The sequence below is a fragment of the Panthera pardus genome, unplaced genomic scaffold (genome assembly GCF_024362965.1).
Source record: "Panthera pardus isolate Hobbes unplaced genomic scaffold, ASM2436296v1 HiC_scaffold_25, whole genome shotgun sequence".
Classification (NCBI taxonomy): Eukaryota; Metazoa; Chordata; class Mammalia; order Carnivora; family Felidae; genus Panthera; species Panthera pardus.
The window spans coordinates 427,392-451,595 of record NW_026526821.1 but is presented as its reverse complement, the minus strand read 5'-3'; the positions used below and the strand labels follow the sequence as shown (position 1 = coordinate 451,595).

The following is a 24,204-nucleotide window of genomic DNA, read 5'->3' as shown; positions in this document are numbered from 1 at the left end:
GAAAACTGTTTCTCTTTCTTTTTTCTCTTCTTTCTTTCTCTCTTTCTTTCTTTCTTTCTTTCTTTCTTTCTTTCTTTCTTTCTTTCTTTCTTTCTTTCTTTCTTTCAAGTTTATTTCTCTTTGAGAGACAGTGTTCTCTGTCTGTGAGGGAGGGGTGGAGAGAGAGAACCCCAAGCGGGCTTCACACTGTGAGTGCGGAGCCTGAACATGGGACTCGATCTCACGAACCTGTGAGATCATGATCTGAGCCAAACTCAAGAGTCGGATGCTTAACCAACTGAGCCACCCAGGTGCCCCGTAAGCTACATTTTTTATTGTGGTAAAATACACATATCATAAAGCTTGCCGTTCTTGCCACTTGGAAGCGTGTGATTCCATGGTGTCTAGCACACTCATGGTGTTGTGCGGCCATCGCCGCGGTCTCAGATGCCAGAGTTTTTCTGCTCCCCGCATCAGAGCCCACACCCGTTCACAGCCATTCAGGTGGATAGATGCTTTCTTTCTCTTTGTGCTCCTCTGTGTTTTACAGGTTTCTAACGAGCATGGCTTTTATAAGGGAGAACATACACTTAACCCCGAGTTCAGAGAGGAACCAGCGTGTGTGGCGTGTGGTCAGCTCTCCCCTGCGGCTGGCGGCTGCTGTTCCCCTGCACCAGCTCCTGCTGTGTATGCGGGCTGGCAGACAGCCCCATGCCAGGCCCCGTGTGTTTCACTCCCCATCCTCCGGGGGTTTCGCTCTCCCGGGGCGTGTTTCCCACGGTGTGGTTCTGAGCAGACGGGCCGTTGTGCCTCCTGCTCTGAGGCCAGGGCTGGGCTGCCCACTCTCACCCTTATCTTTCTGCTCTAGTGTGTGGCCCACAATGCCCTGGAGTGTGCGCGAGCTATCTATGCCTACGCCCTGCAAGTGTTCCCCAGCAAGAAGAGTGTGTGGCTGAGAGCCGCGTACTTCGAGAAGAACCATGGCACCAGGTATGTGCTTGGGCCCCGGGTGCCTGGTGGCGCTCTCCACTCCGTGTGCCCATTGGCCTTCTGACTCCAGGTTGGGCAGAGCTGAGTTGAAACCTCCCCTCCCCATAGGTGGGCAAGGACCTCAACTTGAGATCCAGTCCTCTGCAATGAGGGACAGAATCTTCTACTGCACTTGAGACTTTGAGATCTGTCTTTATGGCTCCTTCTGTACCAGATAGGATTATCACTCTTTTATAGTTGAGAAACTGAGACGCTGAGGGCATTTCTGCAGAAGTGCCTACAGCTGCGTTGGCAGACGCCTGGTGGCCCAAGGGTGCCTGGGGCGAGGCAGGGCTCTAAAGCTCCACGTCTGTGCCAGCACTGGATTTAGCAGTGTGGGCGGTGCGGCATCTGGGCCCAGGCAGGCATGGTTTTCATTTAAGCTCTGCTGACTTTGGGTTTCGGCTAGTTTTTGTGCTCTGAGGAGGTCCTTGACAATTTTCTCTAATTGTGTTCTTTAATTGAAAAAACCTTTTGGGTCTGCCTTATTGGCTGTAACTGCTGATTGAATTAGGTGTTGCAATTTCGGGTGTTCAAGGGGTGCCTCTCCAGGGTAGCAGCCTCATGTTGTGCACTCTCCACCCAGGCTGTCTGCTGCTCCTTCCCGTGCTGGGGCGGGGGGACAGGCCTTGCTCATTCCACAGGGCTCTTGCTGGGAGCATCCAGCCCCTTTCTCTTTCCTTTCCCGGCATTGTTGAATCTCAGTCTGGTCAGGGTGTCTTCCCATGTGTGTTGCTGAGGCTTTTGTCTCCTCCCCACTCTCACCATCTGGTTTAGTGTTCTGGAGTGGACTCATCTGAGGCTGCTTTGAGATGACCGTGCCGGCTCACCCTGTACAAGTTCACCCGTGACAGTCCCAAATCCGGAGCAGGGCCTCTCCTGCTGGGTGTGGTCTGTGGACGTGCCTCACTGGCACTGCTCCTCTTGGGCCCTGGGCGTGGGGCAGCCCCCTCCCCGGCTCTGGCACCCTTCCTGTCCGGCTGACTCGTGGCATGGAATGGCACGAGGGGCTCAGGGTCTGGGGTCCTGGCTCTGGTGTCATCTGGGAAGCATGCTGCAGACTCTCTTGGGCTTCTCTCCACACAGAGTGAGTCCTTCGTCTTCGTCTTGCTGCCGAGGCCCAGAGAGCTTGTGTGCCAGGCGGTGCAACAGGGGTGGTGGCCGCCTGAGGGTTGGGGGCTTCCCGCCTGATACCCAGGCTGGCGGTATTCTTGCTCGGTAGTGACCAAAATAAGTTTCTTCCAATAAGACCGTTTCTTTGGATGCCAGAGAACAGATTCTGGGTCATAATCTTTATCAGCAGATCTGTGGTTAAAGATGAAAAGAGCTCTCCTGTCACCCAGACTGTGAAGTTGTCACTCCCCTCAGGACCCATGGCTATGAAAGGGTCCCTTGAGAAGTTCCTCCATCAGGCTTAGCTGTTTAACAATGCATGCTTTGTAGCACCCTCCTCGGTAGTTGATTTTAGAACCTTTATGAAGAGAAAAGATTTCCCCACACTCTCCCCATCGTAAAATTTGGTAAATCATTTATAGCACCGAACTTTGGAGCAGTAACTGTCTTTTCAGCACCCAGGCTGATGCTGTGAGCACCCTGCATGCTCTGGTGGTGACTGTGGCCCTCTGTCTTTCAGGGAGTCCTTGGAGGCACTCCTGCAGAGGGCTGTGGCCCATTGCCCCAAAGCGGAGGTGCTGTGGCTTATGGGCGCCAAGTCCAAGTGGCTGGCGGGGGATGTGCCTGCGGCAAGGAGCATCCTGGCTCTGGCCTTCCAGGTGGGTTGAGGGCTCCGCTGGGCTGCCAGGGGGCGTGTGCACTTGAACCCCCACCTCAGTGCCTGTCGAGGCCCGAGGGCTGCAGCGTGCATGTGCCCTTGAGCCCTCCCCCTGCTCATCGACGGGAGCTGACCTAAGAGAGGAGAAGTGAGTTGGTCCTGACGCACCAGACTCGGCTGCTCTACGGGCAGCTGGGGTCCTGAGGGGGCCCAAGAGTAGGAGAATGGCCAGCTGGCAGACCTGCCTCTTGGTCGTGGCCATTCAGTGTAACCATGGGCCAAATATTCCAGAACACAGAGCACGGGGCAAGCAGGCGACATTCCCCAGGTGAGTGGAGCAGTAGCCAGATACAGCCATTTCTCACAGGAGAGCACATGTGAGAATTGGATTGTTCCGTCCCTGTACTCTGAACACAGGATGCGCACAGAGGCCACTCGTGGGCCTCCTGGTGCTGCTGGGCCCTTAGGTGGTTGGGATTACATTCAGACGGCTACACCTAGCCAGGCTTCTTTGGGCTGGTGTCATGACCCGGGCGGCGTGGGGTTAGCAGTTAGCATGCTTAATGTGTTTTAACTTTCATTCCAGCAGAGCTAACCCACGGTGTTTTTGGTTTTTGGTTTTTTGGTTTTTTTAAATGTTTATTTATTATTGAGAGACAGAGAGAGACAGAGCATTAGCGTGGGAGGGGCAGAGAGAGGGGGAGACACAGGATCCAAAGCAGGCTCCAGGCTCCGAGCTGTCAGCACAGAGCCCAACGTGGGGCTCAGACCCACAAACCGCGAGACCATGACCTGAACCAAAGTTGGACACGTAACCAACTGAGCCCCCCAGGTGCCCCCCCACGGTGTTATGTTAGTTTTGGGAAGTGTGCAGTACGGCGATTCAACACTTCTCATGTTATTCAGTGCTCGTAGCAGCCATGTTTATAAACTGTCGAGTGCTGTGTAAACATCAGTGTGTTGTAACCCTGCCTAGCGTAATTAAGTTTGTCCTTCCCTGAGTAAATGCCATGAGAGGAGCCTGGCTGGTATCTGGCCTTTTGCTTTTTCCTGTCCGTTGGAGGACAGTCACATGTTCAGGACGCTCCTTCTGTCTGAGCCATCACAACATTCTCCCGCCATCTGCCTGGGCACCGCTGCCAGTCCCCAGCACCACCCTCCAGGTGCCCTCTCCTTTCCCTGCTGGTCACTCTGGGGCTGTTGATGAGGTCTGTGATGCAGCCAGGCGAGTGTGCTTTCAGAAGGCCGCGAGTGTAGCACCCGTGTGTCTGCTGGGTTCTGGCTGGTACGTGGCCTGGTCCTAGCCCTTGGGAGCCTTCCACGCCATCAGCGATGCCCTGGGCATCATTCTTCCCTGCTCACACAGACACACCGAGATGGCCAGTCCCTTGTCACCAGGCTTGGGAACAGGGTTGGGTATGGCAGATCCACATGGGTAGAACGTGAGCGAGCCGTTCCGGCTTTGAGAGGCCACTCAGGGAAGCCTGCAACCGGGGGGTGAGCCGGTGCCCCTGGCTGCAGCTCAGGGTGGGTCCTGGAGAAGACGGCTCTCCAGCTGCTGGTGGTGTTGCCTGAGTGCCTAGAAAATGGGCTGGCTTGTTTTCAGGTGGGTCAGCACTCTTGGGCCGGACCCTGCTCTGTCATCTGTTAGCTCTGGAATCAGACTGCCCTGCAGCAGAGTGAGGCCCGGCCTGGTGCCCAGGCTAGCTGCTCTTGATTAAGTATAATCTAGCCCTGGCCACTTTGTTCTGATCCCATCTCTCCCTCCAGGCCAACCCCAACAGCGAGGAGATCTGGCTGGCCGCTGTGAAGCTGGAATCCGAGAACAATGAGTACGAGCGTGCCCGGCGGCTACTGGCCAAGGCGCGGAGCAGCGCACCCACCGCCCGGGTGAGCGGGGCGTTGGGGCCATACTGGGTCCCTGGGGCCTGTGGTGTCCGGAGGGTGCGAGGTACCACCTAAAGCTGTGGTACTCTTGGCTTATTGGTTCATACTTGACTGCGAGGTGTATTTGTGTTTTTAATGTTCATTTATTTTTGAGAGAGACCGAGACAGAACGCGAGTGGGTTGGGACAGAGAGGGAGGCACAGAATCGGAACCGGGCTCCAGGCTCCGAGCTGTCAGCACAGAGCCCAACGCGGGGCTCGAACCCATGAGCTGTGAGATCGTGACCTGAGTCAAAGTCGGATGCTCAACCGACTGAGCCACCCAGGCGCCCCGTATTTGCGGTGTTCGACGCCCACCTTGTTCCAAAGGATGTGAAACAGCTTACAGAGGTCCATAAAACACAGCAGGATGAGTGGCATTTAAGGGGAGCCGTAGTGCAAAGCGTGTATTGTGAAGGCGCCGTCCTTCCAGGGCACAGTGCTAGACGTCGCCGTGCCGTCCAGACAGGTGGTCAGGGCGGGAGCAGGGGCTGCTTAACAGCGTGTCTGGTTGTCTTGCAGGTGTTCATGAAGTCTGTGAAGCTGGAGTGGGTGCTGGGGAACATCGTGGCTGCCCAGGAGCTGTGTGAGGAGGCCCTGAAGCACTATGAGGACTTCCCTAAGCTGTGGATGATGAAGGGGCAGATCGAGGAGCAGGAGGAGTTGGTGGAGAAGGCTCGGGAAGCCTACAGCCAGGGGGTGAGCTGGTGCCCCTGGCTGCAGCTACGAGCTGACTCTTGTAGACTGGACGCCTGGCCTCAGGGTGTCCTTACGCCTCGCCTTGCTCAGGAATTGGAGGCCCAGCGGGCAGTGACTCACTTGGGCCCCAGCTGGTAGCGTGCTGGCAGGGCCAGACCCTGGTCCCTTCACTCAGACCCGTGTTTTTCCTTCTATAGAGCTGTGTGCACCACATTCAGTCAAGTGCGGGTTATAGCACAGTTAACGTACAGGCGGCCGTGTGTGCGCCCCACACGCATGCATGTGTGCACAGCCACGTAGTAAACATACACTTGTGCACAGCACTGCCGTGCACGTGAAACCCCACACCCAGACCTGAAATGGGCAGGTGGCTGTGGACACAGGTATCCCTGACTCCCGGCCCAGGAGCCTGCCACAGCTGTCACAGCCCCTCCCTGACACCAGCCAATCCCTCTCTTCTTTGTTGCTGCAGTTGAAAAAATGTCCCCACTCCACCCCTCTATGGCTTTTGCTTTCTCGGCTGGAGGAGAAGGTTGGGCAGCTGACCCGCGCTCGGGCCATTTTGGAGAAGTCTCGCCTGAAGAACCCGAAGAACCCCGGCCTGTGGTGAGTCCCGGCGAGCCGGGCTCGCCCCTCAGAGGGGCTGTGCTCCCTCAGTCGCTCGTGCAGACTCATTTGTGCAGCGTTTCCAGCTCAGGCTCCGTGAGAAGGATGGCAGGTGCTGGCTGGGAGGAAGCACAGTCCCTGTCTTGGGAGGGTCCAGCTCGGGTGGGCTCCATTTACAAGCAGGCCTGCACATAGTGGGGTGCAGTTTCATTTGTGCTCTAGTAGAAGGCGCCCAGGGGAGCCAGGAGCTAACGATGGGGGATCAGGGATGGATGAGGCCGAGGAAGTGCATCCCACAGCGGAGGTGGCATCTGGACAGGGCTTTAAGGGTGAACAGGAAGCTGTCAGGAGAGGATGGCATTCTGTCTGTAGGAAACAGCGTCGCAGGGCTGCAGTGTAGCTGTTGCCAAAGGAGACCCCAGAGAGTTGGGCAGGTCCTGGATGCCGCTGCTGTGGTGCCCAGCCATCCTGGGAGCACCAGCATGGCCTCGCCCTCCATGTCTGCTTGTGCCTACATGATGTCAGGGTCCGGGCCTCGGCTGGGGTGGCTGCTGGCAGGCCTGATGGCGGGGTGGGCACGAGTGCCTTGCGTCTCTGGTGGACGAGCTCTGCTTGGCAGGGCAGGTGGCTCTGGCCACGGTGGCTTCCCAGGAGCTTCGAGAACTGTTAGGCTTGCCAGTGGGCTTCGGTGGATGGGGTCTGACTTGTCCTTTGGGCCTCTCTCCTGAGGTTGGAGTCTGTCAGGCTGGAGTACCGCGCAGGGCTGAAGAACATCGCCAACACGCTCATGGCCAAGGCGCTCCAGGAGTGCCCCAACTCCGGTAAGGGACTTCCCGGCTTCCCAGACTTGCCAGGCGGCAGCAGTTCCCGGGGGAGTGGGTCTCGGGGTTCAGACACCCTATTAAAGTGTTTTGTTTGTCGGAGTTTCAGCTGCACCTGATCTTTCAGACATTTGAACTAAATCCCCAGTCCCAGTTGTTGTGGGTTTGACTTCGTGTTCTGGTTCACTACCATTACTTTTTTTCTGAAACTTAACTTCTGTTATCTTACTTTGCATTTAAACATACATGCACTGTGAACAGATTTGGGGTAAAAAAAAAAAAAAAAAGGATATTAAAACTCACCTTTAAGTCACTTTTGACTTATTTGTATTGTCATAACTTGTGTTCCTGCACAAAACCCAAGTCCTGTGTGTTTAGTGTTGTCCCTTGTTTTATTTAGAGAGAGAGAGAGAGAGAGAGAGAGCGCAAGCAAGTGGGGGAGGGGCAGAGAGCAAGAGGGAGAGAGAGAATCTCAGGCAGGCTCCACACTGTCATTGCAGAGCCCGACGTAGGGCTCGAACCCACAAATCGTGAGATCACGACCTGAGCTGAAATCAAGAGTCGGACGCTTAACCGACTGAGCTGCCTGGGCACCCCGGGACTTGTTTTAAAGTTGAAAGTGCCTGTGTAGATATATACCAGAAATCTACAACGCACCTATTGGTCAATTTGAATCTTTATTAGTATTTCTGATTTTTTTGTTGTAGTAAATCCTTAGATATGAAATTATGGAGTCAGTGGGAGTGAACCTTGAAGGTTTTGGGTACTGCCTACCTAGTCACTGCCAGAACTTTGTCTGGCCTGTGCCATCAGAGCTGCTGTGGGGCAGGTGGTCAGTGCAGCCTTTGTGGCTCTCCCCCAGACATGTGGGAGGCCGTAGCCGTGGTCTGAGGACACCCCGGGTTAGAATGTTGGCAGGCCCATCTCGGGGCAGCCTATGCACGGATGGGCCGTGTCTGAAAGCAGAGGTGGGGGTCTGAGTTGTGGCATCCTTGTGTCTGAATTTTAGGTGTCCTGTGGTCTGAAGCCATTTTTCTTGAGGCAAGGCCCCAGAGGAAGACCAAGAGTGTCGACGCCCTGAAGAAGTGTGAGCACGACCCCCACGTGCTCCTGGCTGTGGCCAAGTGAGTGAGGGGCCCTTGTGAAGTTGCTGACCCTTTGGGACCTGATGGGATCTCTTAGGGTCCTTGTCCACCAGCATTCCACAATGAAGCACTTCTGCTTTGACCCAAGGCAGGCACATCTCCAGGCAGAGGCCATGCGGATAGGTGCTGTCCCAATGGTCTGCACTGCCCCTGACCCACAGATAGGCTGCTTCCTCTGAGCCCCGCCCTCCTTCCCTCTGTCCTGGGCTCCTTCTGACAGGACTGCTCTCAGTCTGGGCACTTCTTGGTTTACACATACACGTGTCCTACGTCGAAAGACAGAGACAAACTTGCTGACATTGGTCCACATGGAATTTAGTAAGCAAGACTCCTTCGGCTCAAAGGGCTATAAGCAAGGAAATTATTTTTCTCGTGTTAGTGTGAGAAAGCAGACACTTTCACCTTGGTGACCTTGGGGACAATCCAGGGTCCATCAGTCAGGCCCAATCAGCGTGCCTGCAGGTGTGGAGATGGCCATGCCAGAGACCATCTTTCCTTTGGGTTGCATGGTCTCAAGGGCAACAGGAGGTCAGCGAGTGACCTCGCACCATCAGCTCATACGTTGGGTGCTGGGTCAGAGGCTCCCTGGGGTGGCCCGCGGTGTGGGAGGTGTGGGAGGGAGTTCGGGGCCTCGGCAAGATTAAGTGACGTTACGGCCGACGCGTGGGGGGCCTGCGAGCAGGGTGGGGGCTGCGTACGCTCAGAGGAGGCCGGGAGATGACTGCATTTGCAGTGGGGGGCATCAGAAGGAGCCTTGGCTGGACTCCCGGGACTGCTGCTCAGGCCTCCCCTTGCGGAGGTGGCATATGTGCCCAGGAGCCCCTGCGTGCTGTTGCTGCCCAAGCGGGAGTCTGGCCCATCCTGAGGCATGCACAGGTGGTGTCGGCCCCACTTCCTCAGGTCCTCCCGGGCACCTCCCCTCCAGCTGCTTTGAGGCTGAGGACGCTGCACGTGGAGGCTTCCCTCCGGCTCCTGAGGCCCGGCTTGGGCCTGCCCGGGGCCCCCTTCTGCCCTGGGCTTCCGCCTCCCAGAAGGGCTGCTCTGTTTGATGCTCTGATAGGGCGGCCGTAAAACCTCATAAAAGGCTTTGCTAAAGCAAATAAGTCACTCCTTGCTGTTCCCAGGTTGGTGTCCTGTGAACCTGCTATCTGAGTTTGTGCTCTTTAAGTCATAGTTTATCTAACACCCAGCAATTAAGAGTACCGCAGGGCTTAAAAAACAATCAAGCTATCGGAGCATGAAATTACTCCGTTTTGTAACTGAGACCAGCCCACACAGCCGCCCTGCATGGCGTGTCAGTGGTGTGGCGGTCTGCTTTTGTGCCTGTGGCCACAGAGGACACTGGGACTGGGCGGATGGTGGAAGCCACGCAGGGTCTCAGCTGTCAAAGAGTGCTGCCCCAGTGTCCTTCCCCCCTCTTGCCTTCCGCCTTCCCTGGCGTGTGGGGGAGGGCGCGCACAGGTCCTTCAGTGGGTTTCTGGTGTCCTCGCTTGAAGCTTCCAGCGTGGGCCTGGTTTGCAGGTGTCTGTGTCTGCTGTGGGCACTGCTCAGCACAGTTCTGGTGCTGAGCCGAGGCCCAGCTTGTCCGTGCTGGCTGGGTCCCTTGCCAGGGACTGCATCGTGGGGCAGATGCTCCAGAAGGAATCTATTGAGGAGCTGACTTCACTGAACTTTCCCTAATCAAAGTCTGAACTTTTTGTAAAGTTTCCTTTCATCTTCTGTGTTTTACCCAGAGGAAACTAATAACTTAAAGGAGTTTGAAATTCTTGCTCTGTGTGGACTCTTTTAAGAAACAGCCTGATTAGACCCTTGAAGGACAGTTGCAGGTTAGTGGTGGGAGCGATACCCAGGCAGCCAGGCCCCATTCCTCAGCTCTCCTGTTGGGAGCTCAGGGGCTCGCCAGAGAGAGGATCGACCTGATGTTGCCAGAGCTGGCTCCCCGCCACCCCTCAGGCAGCGTCGGACGTGGCCACTTACGCTGGGTCCCTGAACTTACGCTTGCGGACAGGCTGTTCTGGAGTGAGCGGAAGATCACCAAGGCCAGGGAGTGGTTCCACCGCACGGTGAAGATCGACTCGGACCTGGGGGACGCCTGGGCGTTCTTCTACAAGTTTGAGCTGCAGCATGGCACAGAGGTGAGGTGCTGCTGCGGCTGCCTGCTGCTCTCCACCCCCACCTCTGGGCAGTGGGTGGGTGGAGGGGAGAGGCACAGGGGTCCCTCCTGACGGTATTTGCTTCTGCGTCTGCTTTCTCGTTACAGCCTTTAGCCTCTTAACCTGGAATGTAGATGTTTGGGTGATTTTAAGTGGTCTGTTAGCATCTCTGATGAGTTGGTTGGTGACTGGGGCGTGGGGTCACAGTAGAAATGGGGATGGGATTCAAGCCCTGATGATTGTCCTGCCTGGGCGAGTTCTGTCCTACTGGACGTGAGCCTGGGGGGGCCTGGGCAGCAGCACCCCCCCCCCCCCCACACACACACACAATGCTTAGTGTTGTCGCAGCTGTCCTGGAGACCCCATGGGAAGTGGAAGCCGTGCCCCATGGGGTCTGGGAAGCTGCTCGGGGTACTCGTGTGAGGCACACACTTGGCCTCGGCTGGGCTCAGCACCTGCGTGCCATCAGCGCTGCAGCGGGGCACCTCAGACACCACTTGTGCCCCCCTGCCCTCCAGGCCCAGGGCCGTGGGGCCGGGCGAGCGTGGTGGGGCGCGTGTGAGGGGCAGCCTGGGAGGAGCCCCGTCTCAAGTGCCCTGTGGTCCTTGCCCAGGAGCAGCGGGAGGAAGTGAGGAGGCGCTGTGAGAACGCGGAGCCACGGCACGGGGAGCTGTGGTGTGCCGTGTCCAAGGACATCGCCAACTGGCAGAGGAAGATCGGGGAGATCCTAGTGCTGGTGGCAGCCCACATCAAGAACACCTTCTGACCCTCCGGTGCCTGTAGGGGGCGGCCCTCGGGACAGCGCGTAGAGGAGCGTGTGGTAGTGACAAGGGGGTGGAAGGGGCCCTGAGCCACCCATCCTGCTCTTTAATTAAAGGTTTTCCAGGTAGCCCCTCGGGGTTGGTGACCTGCTGGTTTTGTCTGCGCCATTCTCCCCTGCCTTCCCGTAGGTGCTTTGGCTGCCCCCGTGTGCTCTCAGGCCGCGTCCTGGGCTCACTAGGGCTCTTGGAGACAGCCTGAACCCTGCGGGGGAAGCCGTGGGACCCCCTGAGATTCTGTGGGAAGGGGGGGGCGGTGCACATTCTGGGAACAGCTGGGGCTCCCCCGGGCATCTCCCAGGTCTGCCTGCCAGGGTGAGTGACCGTCCTGCGCGAGTGCAGGCAGCGGGCCCAACTTCCTAAAGTGGCTCCCAAGTATGTTGCTAGGGGCTCACGGGGAGGCCCCTCGGGTGTGTGTTGGAAAGAAATGTTACCGGTAAGAGCTTTTCTCATATTTGCTCATGGCATTATTTTTATAATCAATAATGTATAATCAATTTTGTTCTAAAGCACCTGTAAGTCCTCATCTCTGGATTGAAAAATGCATAACCTGGGAGACTTAGCGTATTTGCACTGTTTATGCTGTGTGAGGATAACGGGCTTCCTCATACTTTGGACCCCTGTGTGTGTGTGTTCAACTGGAAACCAGCAGATTCTCTTCGGAGGGGTGTGTCAGCCATGGCTGCAGACATCTGGCCAGAGGTCATGGGTTGTCCAGAGGCTGTGGGCCAAGGAGAGGAGATGCTACTTGTTACATATGGCGACGAGGGGAGTAGCTGGCAGCCGTTCCCACACGCTCATGTTGGTTTGTTTTTTTTAATTTTTTTTTTTAACATTTATTTATGTTTGAGACAGAGAGAGACAGAGCATGAACAGGGGAGGGGCAGAGAGAGAGGGAGACACAGAATCTGAAACAGGCTCCAGGCTCTGACCTGTCAGCACAGAGCCCGACGCGGGGCTCGAACTCGCGGACCGTGAGATCATGACCTGAGCCGAAGTCGGACGCCTGACCGACCGAGCCACCCAGGCGCCCCACCACACGCTCATGTTAGAAAAGATTCCAGACAGGCTGCTTGGTGCCTCTTGGTTCCTGGTGACACCGATGAGGAGACTGTTGTGGGGATCAGTCGCTGACCCACGGCTCAGCCCCCTCAAGGCAGCCAAGGTTGGGGAACACGTGCCTCGATGTCAGCACCTGAGGCACGGGCAGCTGTGCCTAGAGAGTCAGGCCCTGCTGGGTCCGCCTCTGATGTTCTGGGAGCCACAAGAACACTGCCATCCCAGAGCAGGGGAGGGACCACCCCCGTGGCCTGGATCCTACTCCCAGACTGTGAATCTGGAAATGCTGCTTCTCACTTGAGGTGGGCCAGGCCCGAGGAGCAGAGCAGGGAGGTTCACAGGGTCTTTGGGGTTTCCTTCTGTCTCATGGAGGAAGCGGGAGGGATCCGGCCTGGTACACTTACCACATCGAAGAGACACTCCTGGAGTTTTAGGAGCTTGAAAGCCAGCCTATTCCTGTACAGACCTAGAAACCGAGGCCCAGGGAGCAACGGTGACTTGGCTGTAGTCACAGGGGCTGCTGGCAGCCTTCTGTGCTCTGAGTTGGATGTGGCTTCTCCTGGACACATTTCTGAACTCGGTGTCAGGTGCGGCCTTCTGCAGAGCCCTTGGAATGTTCCAGAGCACCTGGATCATCCAGTGTGGATATCTCCTCCTTTGCGTGGGGGTTGTTTGCTTTGAGGTGGTTAAACGACTTTTCTCCCTGGGACAGATGTACCTCAGCTTGTCTCCAGCTGGGATTTCTTGAGCTCCAGCTCAAGGCAAGTCGGGTTCTGCACACTGCCCTTGTTCTGAGGTGGTGCTTGCAGGGTTGAGAGCCTGTTTGGGCGAGTGGCCGTGACCTCCCCCAGCGAAAGACCCCCTCGGCCCAGGAGGGATGAGCAGTAGGAGAAGCCTGGGAAGCCCCTCGCCAGGACCAGCTGGGGCAGGACCCCCCCCCCCCCCCCGGGACATCAGGGTGTGGGGGCTGGTGGCTGTGGCGAGTTAGATCCAACTCACCTGGTTCTGCTGGCAGCCGGGTTCCTGGGAGAGGCAGCACCTGCTGACCGCTGAGGAAGGCCCCAGTGGAGGGTGCAGACAGGCCCCTGGCCTCTTCTGGCTCCCCTACCCCAGCGGGCCCAGCAGTGCTCGCTGGACACCCCACCCCCCCCTCGACAGTACAGACCTTCTTGGGCCAATGGCTCGATCCAAGACCCGCTGGATGGGAAGAGAGCCCGCAGCTGCCGGGCTCCAGGGTCAGGTTAATTGAAGAAGCAATTGGATAGGAGGTGGGGAGAGGGAGGGGGTAGGGCTGGGGTTGTGGGGCCTCCCTCCCACTCCCTCCCTCCTCTGCTCAGAGGAGCCAACTTCAAAAGCCTTGTCTGCCTGCCGCCAGCCTTCCCTGCTGTGTCCTGTCCTGGGAAGCCCTGTTGGCCAGGCTTGGAGCAGGACTTGGAGTGGCAGCCACACTCCCTACCTGAGGACCCAGGATCATGTGCAAGGCCCACTGGCAGGAGTGAGGGAGGGCCTCACCCTCAGAGGCCCATGGTGAGCAGCGTGGGGCCACTGGGGAGGGGGCTCACTCTGGCCGAGGGTTTGGGACCGAGCGTAGTCCAGGGGAGGCTGCTTGAGCGTCTGTCCCCTACTGGGAAACCTCCCTTGGTTCCCGTCACCTTGGCCTGGAGGGCCTGGCAGGCCTGGCCCTGGGTGCTCTTGCCTGTTCTTCCGGCAGTGGGGGTGGGGGGGTGGGGTGGGGGGGAGAAGGGAGGGGGTCTGCTTGGCGGTGCCAGGGCTGCTCGGTTCTCACTGGCTGGGGTGGGGGACAGGCAGGCCTTCCTAGAGCTGGGCAGCCAATCTCCCCCGTGTGGACGGCTCTCCACAGCCACAGCTCTTGTTCTTGCTGTGACCTCTGACCCCACCCCCAGCATGCCTGGGGGCAGATTTGAGGAGGGGCCACAGCTAAAGGCACCCACTCTCCTGCCAGCGCTGCACCCCAGGTCTCCAGCTCGGTCAGGCTCCCCTCCCAGGGCTGGGAAGCCGAGTCGAGTCCTGCGTCTCGCTGGGTTCACATGATTAATTTTCCAGTCGCTGTTTGGGAACTAGCCGGTCTTTCTCTTTGATGTTTGGGCTTCTAGGGGGAGGGTGGTGGTGGGTTTCTCCCCAAGCCAGCCCCTTCTGGAGGGGGAGGCTCGTGAAAGGGATGCCTGGTGGGGCACAATGTGGCCCCTTTCTCCCTTGCCTCTGGGGGATTCCCCAAGACTTCCCCCCCTCCTCAGAGGGGTGTGGCCTTGAGCTCTGAGCCCTCACCCCTGTCCTGGTTGGGCTGGAGGTGCAAGGGCACCCCATTTCCCATGGCTGTGGGGGTGGGTCAGTTCTGCCCCTGCTCCGGGGACCCAGAGGTGAGCAACGTTCTGGGGATCAGAGGGTGCTCATCAGGAGGAGAGAGCCTGGCTGTCTGGTGGGGACTGATGTCTGGGAGGTGTGGGGCTGAGTTAGGGGATAGCCAGGGGTGTAGCCATACCAGCAGGTAGTGTTTCCCGCTGGACCCCCGGACCTAGGGGTCAGCCCTGCCCTCCAGTCTTGTGAGCCCCTAGTTCCCATGCACACAGAGCACCAGGTGTTCCTGCTCTGGAGCCCTCTGTCTCCCTCTTGGCCCCTCAGGGCTCAGTGGGCCTGCCTTCCCAGCCCACCTCCCCCCCCACCCTCACCCTCACCCTCACCCCTGGCCATCCTCCAGCCCGCCAATCTATGCATCAAGCATTGAGCTGTCTGGTTCGCAGGCCTACTGTCCTTCCCTCAGACTTGAAACAGGAAGGGATTTGTCCTGCTAGACCCATGCTTGGGTGATGAATGGCGCAGTGACCTTTCATTTTCTACTGTAGTTCAGAGAGTCCCTGGTGGCTGTGGTAGGGGGCCGTCCAAAGCAAACCGCCTGAGGGGTTGCTGTAGGGAAGGTCTCCTCTGCGGGCCTGGGCACCCCACCCTGACCCCGTGTCCCTTCCAGGTGCCTCCCAAGCCTGCACTCTGGGCGCTCCTGCTGGCTCTGCTGGGGCTCGCACCGGGTCAGGCAGGGCTCCGCACCTGCAGCATCCCTGACGTGCTCCGCCACTACCGCGTGGTCATCTTTGAGGACCTGCAGGCTGCTGTGAGGCAGGTCGGGCCAGGCTCCCGACACCTCCATTTCATCCAGAAAAACCTGACTGGAGCTGCAGTCCTCGGATGGCGGGATCGGGATGGGGTGGGAGCTTCCTGCGGTGCCCAGAAGGTATGGGGGGAGACTCACTCTGTTCCCCTCCGGGGCCTCCCCGCTGAGCTCTCTCCCCAGCCCCCAGTTTCCTCCCTTCCTTCCCCAGGAGCACGATATCCTGCTGTCCATTGCGTCCCTGGGTCGGACCCTGCGCAGGGTGGTGGCCCGGGGCCACCGCCGCGGGGCACTGGAGAAAGCCGCGTGGACTGTAGCCCTGCGCACCGAAGCAGTGATGCGGCGCCACTGCTGGATGATGCGCCAGGTGTGTGGGGCCAGACCCGGGTCCCTCCCCTTCCACAGGTCCCCTGAGCCTCCCACCGTCCCGCGGTGTCCCCGTCTGGGAGGGGGAGGGGGAGGGGAGGGCGCAGAGACCGTGGTCACTCGCTGACCTTTCTGCCCCTGACAGCGGAGGAGGAGCCGGTGGCCCAAGAGGCACCCTCCTCGGAGTCGCCGCAGCCGCAGCCGCAGCCGCAGCCGCAGGCGGCTCCTCCTGCGAGTCCTGGACGCCGTCGCCACCTGCTGGGAGAAGCTCTTCGCGCTGCGTGCAGCAGCCTCCGAGGACTCCTAGCGCGTCCTGCGCAGGCCAGAGAAGAGCCATCGGGGCCGAGGGGCCTGGGAACGAGCTTCATTTGGTGCCTCCTCTCCCTCTTGTTGGCTTACTGCTGGGCCCAGGCCCCTCCTTGTCATGGCCCTGGACATGCTCCAGGCACCTAGCCAGGACTCAATAAACTGCTGGTGCTGCGGTCTGGTCTCTTCGCCTGCTGGGGTGGGGCCCACCACCCCTGGATCTGGGCCTGGGCCAGGAGCGGGCGCTGGGGGCAACAGGCCGCTTGGTAGGGGAACCAGGACTACCCGCCACACCTGGACGAGGCCGGCCCCCACCCCACCCCTCCCCCTTCCAGCTGCGCTCCCAGCCTCAGGCAGCAGGGGGCGAGTGGGGACGCTGGATGGGACTCCCCTAGGCTTGGGGGGTGGATGGGGAGGGGCTCTATCGGGCCCTGAAATGTCCGGTTTCCGTCCTGCTCCTCTCTGGAATGGGGGAAGGGGTGGAAATGGAGGGGAAGGGAAGGCTGAGCTTTGTGAACTCAGAGCAAAACAACCGGATAAAGGAAACGGGCCTGAAGGGAAGCCAGAGTCGCTGGCCCTGGCTGCAAGTGGGGCCAGGCCATTTCCTGCGGCCCTGGGAGGGGTGGCCACGGCCCCCTCTGTGGGCCTGGACAGGCTGGTCAGGGATCCGCTGTCTTGTGCTCTGGGACCGTATGTTTGCTTGGCAGGGAGAGGGTCTTGATCCTGAACTCCCCTGCCCACAGCTGCAGAGATAGCCAGGTGTCTGTGACCCCCTCCCCAATCCTAGTCTGTGGAGGAGTGGAAGTACAGTCCGCAGAGCGCCTGGCCAACAAGGATGCCTGTTGGCCTCCACCTCACGTACTCCTTTCTGACAGGTGGATGGACCAAGGAGACCCCAGAGCAGGCCTTGCCTCTGGGGTACCCTGGCGGAACAGACAGGGAGGGGATACAGAAAGGCCTTCATGGTGGGGCAGTGAGCATTAGCACAGAATGAGAACCAGACCCTGGCCCAGCACCCCGCTGTACGTGTGCAGCAGGGCCTGTTGTCCCTGTTTTGTAGATGAGACTGAGGCACGGCCAGGAAGCGTGAGGGCTGGGGTGAGACCCAGGCCTTGAGCGTGGCTACACCCCGTGTGTGCCCTGTGCGCGGGCCACAGTGCGCAGCTGCCCTGGGGGCCCTGTTGTGGCGATGCGGGGACCGCCTGCAGTGTGGTGGGCCATTCCACCCATCTGTCAGCACCCCCTTCCTGCAGTGGAGAGCAGTCAGGCTGTCCTGGGTGGAGGGGGCAGGTAGGAGGGGGAGCACAGGCCTCAGCGTCCTAGGGACACAATCCCTGAGTCCTGGCCCATGACCACGCGAATGGGCAAGGTGCTCTTGTACTCTGACCCCATTCTTCCTCCCTGGACGCTCCTGTCAGAGCCCATCTGGTAGTGTGTACGTGTGTGTGAGCACGCGCACAGGTGTGCTGAGGGGTTGCCCGTGAGAATGTGCACACAGCTGTGCGTGTACGCTCCTGTGCGTGCGGGGGGGTGTGTCTGTGCATGGGGTCCCTTGGGGTCTGTGCATGTGTGTCTTGCCCTCCCCCTGCCTGGAAGAGCTCCCCACTTGCGGGTGGCCCTCCTGGAGTCTAACTCTGGTCCTTCCTGGCAAATTCAGCACGTTGAGTCAGGGACTGGAGGAGGCCTGTGGCCTGAGCCAGCAGAACCGAAGTTGTTCTTTGGTATGAGACCCCACTGCACCCTGTCTGCCCACTGCCCCTTCTCTTCAGACCTCAGACAGAATGAGTGGCTTCCACACTGGGCGGAGGCCCTGCACATCTTTCCGGGTCCTGCCTCTGCCAACACGCTGCTGGCAGGCCAGCATTCTGGGCACAGGGACCTGGGCCCTCGTCCCCATATCTCAGACACCATCTGTATGGGTTTCCTACGACTGCTGTAACAAATGATCACAAGCCATGCGGCTTAACACAATAGAAGTTTCTTTCCCCACGGTTCTGGAGATCAGAAGTCCAAGATCATGATCACGGGCTTGAAATCAAGGTGTTGTAGGGCTGACCTCCCTCCAGGACAAACCCATCCTGGCTGCTTGCAGCGTCCGGAGGCTCCAGGTGCTCTGGGGCCACGTTGCTCCAGCCTGCTGCTGCTTCACGTGGCTCTCTCTTTTTTACAAGGATCTTTGCCCTGGGCTTAGGGCCCCTGGATAACCCAGGCTGATCTCATCTCAAGATCCTCAGTCCTATCTGCCAAGACCCTTTTTCTAAATAAGAATCCCACTCCCGGGTTCTGGGAGGTGGGCATCTCGTTCTTGGGGCCACCATTCGACACACTGTCGAGTCTTTCCTCACATAGGATGGCAGCAAGTGGGGCTTCTGGCTTCTGGGACGAAGTTCACTTGTCCAGCATGGGGATAGCCCAACCAGACCTGGTCTGGGGACGGGTGTACAGCCACAGTGACCAGCCAAGACAGACCAGAGGGAGAGCTAGGGATCCGCTGCTCGGAACCCAAGATGTTCGCTTTTGTGTTCAGCACCAGGACCCCTTCTGTGGCTTGCGCAGGAACTGCTGGCTGGAACGGACCAGAACCAGTGAAGATGGGGTGCTCAAGCAGGGACAGAGCCTTTGGCCTGTCCTGCATGAGGCACTGCCCTCCTTGCCGAGGTCTGGGGCGTGTCGCCTGAGCCTGGTTCTTCCCCTGCAGAAAACGTTGTTTCTGGGGCACATGCATGGTTGGGTTGGGTCCTGCACCCAGTGGTGTCCTGTCCCATACACGAGTCTTCTCAACTGCTTCCAGGGAGGTGGGGGCTGGGTCCCAGAAGGAGGGGCTGTGCCAGGGTGGTAGATGGGGCCGCAGGGCACTGGCCAGGGTTGTGTAACTTCCTGAAACCAGGGAGCCAGACCCCCCATGTGCAGCACCAGAAGAAGGGGGGGCAGGCTGACTTTGAAGGGTAGCCTGTGTCCCACCGCCTTCCCAGACTGGGAGCCTTTGAAAGAACATCTGGAACATGGGCGACTGGCAAACTGGTCTCTGGATTTGAAAACCAAAAAGTTCATCCCGACTTTGCCACTTGTGTGTTTCCCACCCCCCGCCCACACGCTCCTCTCTCCCCACCCCCTCTTCCCACCTCTGCTGCTTTGCAGGCGGGGGCGGGGCCATACCAGCCCAGTGTGCCGATCCTTCCGAGGGCTACTACGGCTCGCCTGTGCCCTGCCCAGCACCGCCTTCCATGACCCCTCCCTTACCGGTGCGGCCTGATTGAGCAAAGGGAGGTAGTGGGAAAGACGTGTGCCTGCCATGCCCGGACCCTGGACAGATGCAGCTCCGGTGCTCATGGAGCCACGGCTGTGGGACAGGATGTGAGTTAGCCAGCCCCTGCATCTGGCGCTGGGTGCTGAGAAGGCATGGGGCCACACTCAGCCTGGGAGGAAACACCTGCACCCAGACCTGAAGGGTGCGCTGGCCCCGCCTGGCACTTGGCCTTTGCATGTGAGCCTGAGTGTGGGGTCCCCCAACCTGCAGGTGTGCAAGGAGGCTGCCTGATCCATCTGTGGTTGGTGTGGAAACAAACAAGGGCCCCCAGTCCAGGAAGCAAAGCACATACTCCGGGGGGTGGGGGGGCGGTGCCAGGTGCTGCGGCCCATTGTCCCTGCCAGTGGCCTGCAGGACCCTGGGGGGCTCTCAGGGACAGTCCCCATCCTGTCTCCTCCCTAGGAAAAGACCCAGCTTCGTAAACACAGGAGCAAACAACAACCACCATCCCCCCAACCCCAACTAACCCCCACGTCCACAGCCTCCCTCCTGAAGAACCGGCAGGGATCCCACACTTGCTAGGGGAAGTGAGCCCTTTTTTTGCGGGGGGGGGGGGGGGAGGTCAGGACCTTGAGGGGCATGTATTGTGGCGGAGGGCCATCCTGGGGTTGGATACTGGCCCCTGGGTCACCTCTGTGCGGTGTGTGTGTTTACATTTATTTTTTTCGTAATCTCTGCACCCAAACATGGGGCTCAAACTCACAGCCTTGGGATTAAGAGACGCATGCTCTTTCCACTGGGCCACGCAGGTGCCCGTGGGCTGTGTCTTAACGGGACTTCTGCTCACATCTGTGGATGGCCACAGCCTGGCTCAGTCAAATCCTGTCACTGGCCTCGTTGCCTCCCTCCACAGCCCAGTTGTGACCTTCGTATCTTGGGGGTGAGGTGGCCGGGGCTCCCCGCCAGGTGAGCGGGCCCTGTCCTCCGGTCGCGCCCTGCGTCCCCTGCCGGGCCTGTGCCGGGGCGTGAGGCCAGGGGTCCCGGCTGTGGCCCAAGATAAGCGCCGCACCCGGCGGCCGCTTCCTGCATTTCCTCCCTGCGCCGCCGCTGCGCGCCCCTTCCTGTTTTCTCGGGTGCGCAGGCTGGCAGGAGCGTGGGATACGGGGCGGGGTCATGGGGTATGGGGCGGGGCCACGGCGCACAGGGTTGGGTCGTGGGGCACAGGTTGGGGAATGAGGGTCGGGGACAGGGTCGCCGGGCAGGAGGCAGGATCGCGGAGACAGGACTGGGTCGTGGGGGCCAAGTGGGGTCGTGGGGTCGTAGGAAACATGGTGGTGGACGGGGAGCCCCTACGATGCTGAGCCCGCCCCATTGCACCCTGCCTGGCTTCCGCGTGAGGCTGGAGGTGAGGAGGGAGCCCGAGAGGAGGAGGAGCCTCGGCGTTCACACCGCCGTCTCTCCGTCTCTCCAGGTCCGGGGCCAGGAGTTCCCACACACCTGGTCCCTGGGGCCCCTCCGCAGCCTGGGGCAGGAGTGGGGGTGGCTGGGTGGAGGGCTGAGCCTTGGGATACGTGGCTCTAACATGCTGAGCCTACTTGCTCGGATGGTCATTTGAGATATAAACCTGTGTAATTTTAATGCAAATGCACGCCACGCAAAACCTTGGTACACCAGCGTTCACTGCGGCATTATTCGCAATCGCAGCGGGTGGAAACAATCTTAGTGTCCACCGGTGGGTGAACAGATACAACGTGGTCCGGTCAGACGGTGGAATAGTACTCCGCCTTACAAAGGAATGAGGTTCACACGCTGCAACACGGGAGAACCCGGGAAAGCTGATGCTCAGTGAACAAAGCCAGCCTCAAACCCACTTCTTGTGCGATCCCATTTATGTGAAATGTCCAGAACAGGCAGACCCACAGACACGGAAAGTAGGTGATGTTTCCCTGGGGGCTGGGGAGTCACTGCTAACAAGTGAGGGTTTCTTTTTGAAGAGGCGGGAAAACACTGAAATGAGAGGCGTGGTGGCCGCCCAGTCCTGGGAATGTACTAAAACCACTGACTTAGCTGCCAGAAAACCTATGCAGGTTTGGTAGAATGTGGGCTGACACCCTTGGGTCGTTGAGAGCGTTTGTCCGGCCAAGTGGAGGGTGACTTAGGTCCATCCTTGCCTGCCCAGCATGGCCTCGTTGGGATCGGGCATATGAGTGAGCAGAGCCTTGGCCCCGATGTATCTCTTGGTAGGCTATGTGACTAGTTGTCTAGTTGTGTGTGTGTGTGTGTGTGTGTGTGTTGTGTTCCCAAGGGTGTCCAGGGGATGACCTGAGAGGGAGAGGGTGCCCCTAACCTGCCCCCAGCCCCACCCTCCCTGACCCTCCTCCCCTGGGCTGCTTGCCGGGGAAGGTTCAACACCCCGGCCCAGGTCCCTCCAGGGCCCAGCTGAGTCCTGGGCGTGGGAGCTGTGGCTTGTGCCAGGCAGGGCTGCTAGAACTTCCCGCCAGGAGCTAGGCCACCAGGGTCTGTTCCTGGCCAGCCTGACTCAGCGGGAGCTGGGGGTGGGGACTTCCCTTTTCTGACCCTCGGGGAAGCAGGTAGGTGGAGCCAGGAGGGGGAACGGTGGGAAACCTGACCCAGGGCTGGAGCCGCCCAGGCCAGGGAGGGGGGACAGGCTGTGGTTCTGCCTGAGACAGCTGTTCTGTCCAGGCAGGGCAGAGCCAGTCCCCTTGGATAGCTCCCCAGGCAGGGCCCTGGGCAGAGGGTCCTTTGAAGAGACCCCTCCCCACCCTCCTGCGCTGGCCCACCACTGAGGGCAATAGCTGAGGAGCTGCTATTGGAAACAGCTGCTCTCTGTGGGAGGCCCTCTCATGTCCTTGTTCAGATCCTGCTCCTGGAGTCCCCCAGCCCCTGGCGATGGAGACTGGCTCCAAATTGGGGCCCCCCACCGCCCTCCTGCCTTGCCACCGTGGGAGGGGCTTCTAGGGGTCCAGCTGCTCTGCCTTCTCCCTACGGGGCAACGCTGTGTGCTGCCCCCCGGAAGCACCCTTGTGGCTCCCCATCCTACTGACCTCAAGGGGCCCTCTGGGTGGCATGGGGGTGGGGTGAGGAGCCCAGAACGGAGGGTGGGAGAATATCGCCCCGGCCTGTGCCAGGAAACAGGAAAGAAAGACACAACCGGCTGTGTCCGCTTGTCCGGCATCTTCTTCTGTGTGTCCACGGGTGTCTCTGGGGCGGGGGCCCAGGTGGGACGATGGACAGTGCCTCAGCCCAGGCAGGGAGGCCCTTAGTGGGGCTGTTCACGGTGGCTCCTACCTGCCCTGGCCTTCCTCCCTCCTACCTGCCCTGGCCAGTGGGTGGAGTGAGGAGATAGGAGGGTCCACACCTGGGGTAGAGACTCCTGCACTCTGGCTGCCATGGGTCCCCGCAGTGGGGCACACTTTGGTCCAGCTGACCCAGGGCTCGAGGGGGTGGGCAACCTGACCCCCCACCAGGGGGCAGGCCCAGAGCAGATCAGGAGTTGGAGGGCCATGACAGCTGATGAGGTACACTCTTGGGTCATGTGCCCCTCTCCAGGCATGAGTCTGGGACTCAGCACTGGGGCCGCTGAGCACTCCCACTCCGAACCCGTAACAAACGTGGCTGAACTGGACCACCCTTTTCCCTTTGTGCCTCAGCATCCCTGCCATGCACCATGCTTGTGTCCACTTGGAGGGGGCAGATGGTGTCCTTGTTGTCCTGTGGGCTATTTCTGCCCCTCTACCCACCCAGTGTGTGTCTCTCTCCACCTCTGGGTCCAAATCCTGTCCTTTTCGGCTTGTCTGTCTCTGTTCCTTTATATCTCTGTCTCTGTCTCAGTTTTTGGGGCCTTGCTGCTGACGAGGCAGGGATAGGGGACCCAGGTGAAGTGTGTAGCCCATGCCACTTAATATAGAGGTGATGTCAGTCTGCCTCTGAGAAGCAGGACACCTGCAGAAACAGCCCCACCGCCTGTTTGCCTCCCCACACACACTCAGGCAGCAGACCCGTGTGTGTGGACGCCTAGGTTTACACACTGACACATGCACATCCAGCCCCGGGGTTATTGCACCATGTGCACACGGACACAGTGAGCATGGATGGTCCGTGTCACAGCTCACACCCATGCTCAGAGCCTCACGTACACACACGTGCTTGCACACACTGGCTCACACGTGTGCGGTGAGAATCGGGCTCAGCTGCACCCAGCATCGTACAGACCCCGCTTGACTCACAGAAGCCCGTGCTCCCAGATGCATGGGAGACTGAGCTAGGACTGACTTTTGCATGTCAGCTCGCCGGGGAGGGGGGCAGAGAAAGGGGCCAGGAGACCAGGAAGTGTGCAAAGAGGAGGCCCAGTTCTGTTGGGAGGGGAGAAGGGCTGGCTGAGAGCTCCAGAATCGGGGCCTGAGCCTCCCTGCTCGGGTCGTTGACCTGTCACCGGGAAGCAGCATGGGTGTGACGTGGGGCTGCCCACTCCGGGGACGCTGGTTTAAGAATGACAGGGCCCTGCGGCGGGGGTGGGGGGGGGTGGGCATATAGGTGTCCACCCTGCCAGCCTCCTTTGGAGAGGAGCACAGTCCTGAGAAGTAGTCCCCAGGTGTGAAGGAAGTTGTATTTATGTATTTATTTTTAATTTAACTTAATTTATTTACTTTGAAGAAAGTTTTAAAAGAGCTGAGGATAATGAAACATGGATGGAGGTGTGGGGGCATCGCCAACCCCTATTACGCTCGAATTAAAAAGGGGGGTTGGGAGAGGAGGGGAATGGAAGCGGGGGTGGGGAGTGCCTGCACCTCATGCCTCCCACCAACTCTGTCCGGGGAGGAGCATCCTGGAAGGATGGAGAGGTGGGTGTTTTGGGGGCCAAGCTGGGGTGGCAGTCTCCCAGGAGGCTCTGGGAAACGGCAAGGCCAGGGTCCATTCCCCCTTCCCCCAACAACCACAGACTCGGGTGTGCAGAGGAAAGAGCGAGTCACTTTATTGTGGCCTCGCCTGGTCCGGGGGGGGGGGGGGGGGGTGCAGATCCTGCTCCTCCTTTAAAGCAAACAAATACTGGTATTCCTCATATTGCTACATTGGTGCTTTTGGTCAGTGAAACCCCTTGGAAGAAAAAGTTTAAAAGTTTAATTAAAAATTAAATATGT

General features: G+C 59.2%; 2 protein-coding genes across 2 annotated transcripts in view; both read left to right on the top strand.

Moving 5' to 3' along the window:
* PRPF6 (pre-mRNA processing factor 6) overlaps positions 1 to 11,020 on the top strand; it is a 47,318-nt gene extending 36,298 nt beyond the window's left edge. The window contains exons 13-21 of the mRNA XM_019426236.2: positions 848 to 969; positions 2,642 to 2,780; positions 4,550 to 4,669; positions 5,227 to 5,403; positions 5,876 to 6,009; positions 6,739 to 6,830; positions 7,840 to 7,954; positions 9,984 to 10,110; positions 10,742 to 11,020. Of these exons, the coding sequence (XP_019281781.1) occupies positions 848 to 969; positions 2,642 to 2,780; positions 4,550 to 4,669; positions 5,227 to 5,403; positions 5,876 to 6,009; positions 6,739 to 6,830; positions 7,840 to 7,954; positions 9,984 to 10,110; positions 10,742 to 10,894 (1,179 nt within the window). The 3' untranslated portion in view covers positions 10,895 to 11,020. The remainder of the gene's footprint in view (positions 1 to 847; positions 970 to 2,641; positions 2,781 to 4,549; positions 4,670 to 5,226; positions 5,404 to 5,875; positions 6,010 to 6,738; positions 6,831 to 7,839; positions 7,955 to 9,983; positions 10,111 to 10,741) is intronic.
* Positions 11,021 to 11,135: 115 nt separating this feature from the next.
* Positions 11,136 to 15,977, top strand: CUNH20orf204 (chromosome unknown C20orf204 homolog). Its single transcript, XM_053889986.1, has 4 exons — positions 11,136 to 13,532; positions 14,989 to 15,249; positions 15,338 to 15,493; positions 15,638 to 15,977. Exons 1-4 carry the CDS (start codon positions 13,530 to 13,532, stop codon positions 15,797 to 15,799), a joined length of 582 nt encoding a protein of 193 aa, XP_053745961.1. The 5' UTR covers positions 11,136 to 13,529; the 3' UTR covers positions 15,800 to 15,977.
* The last annotated feature ends 8,227 nt before the right edge of the window (positions 15,978 to 24,204 follow it).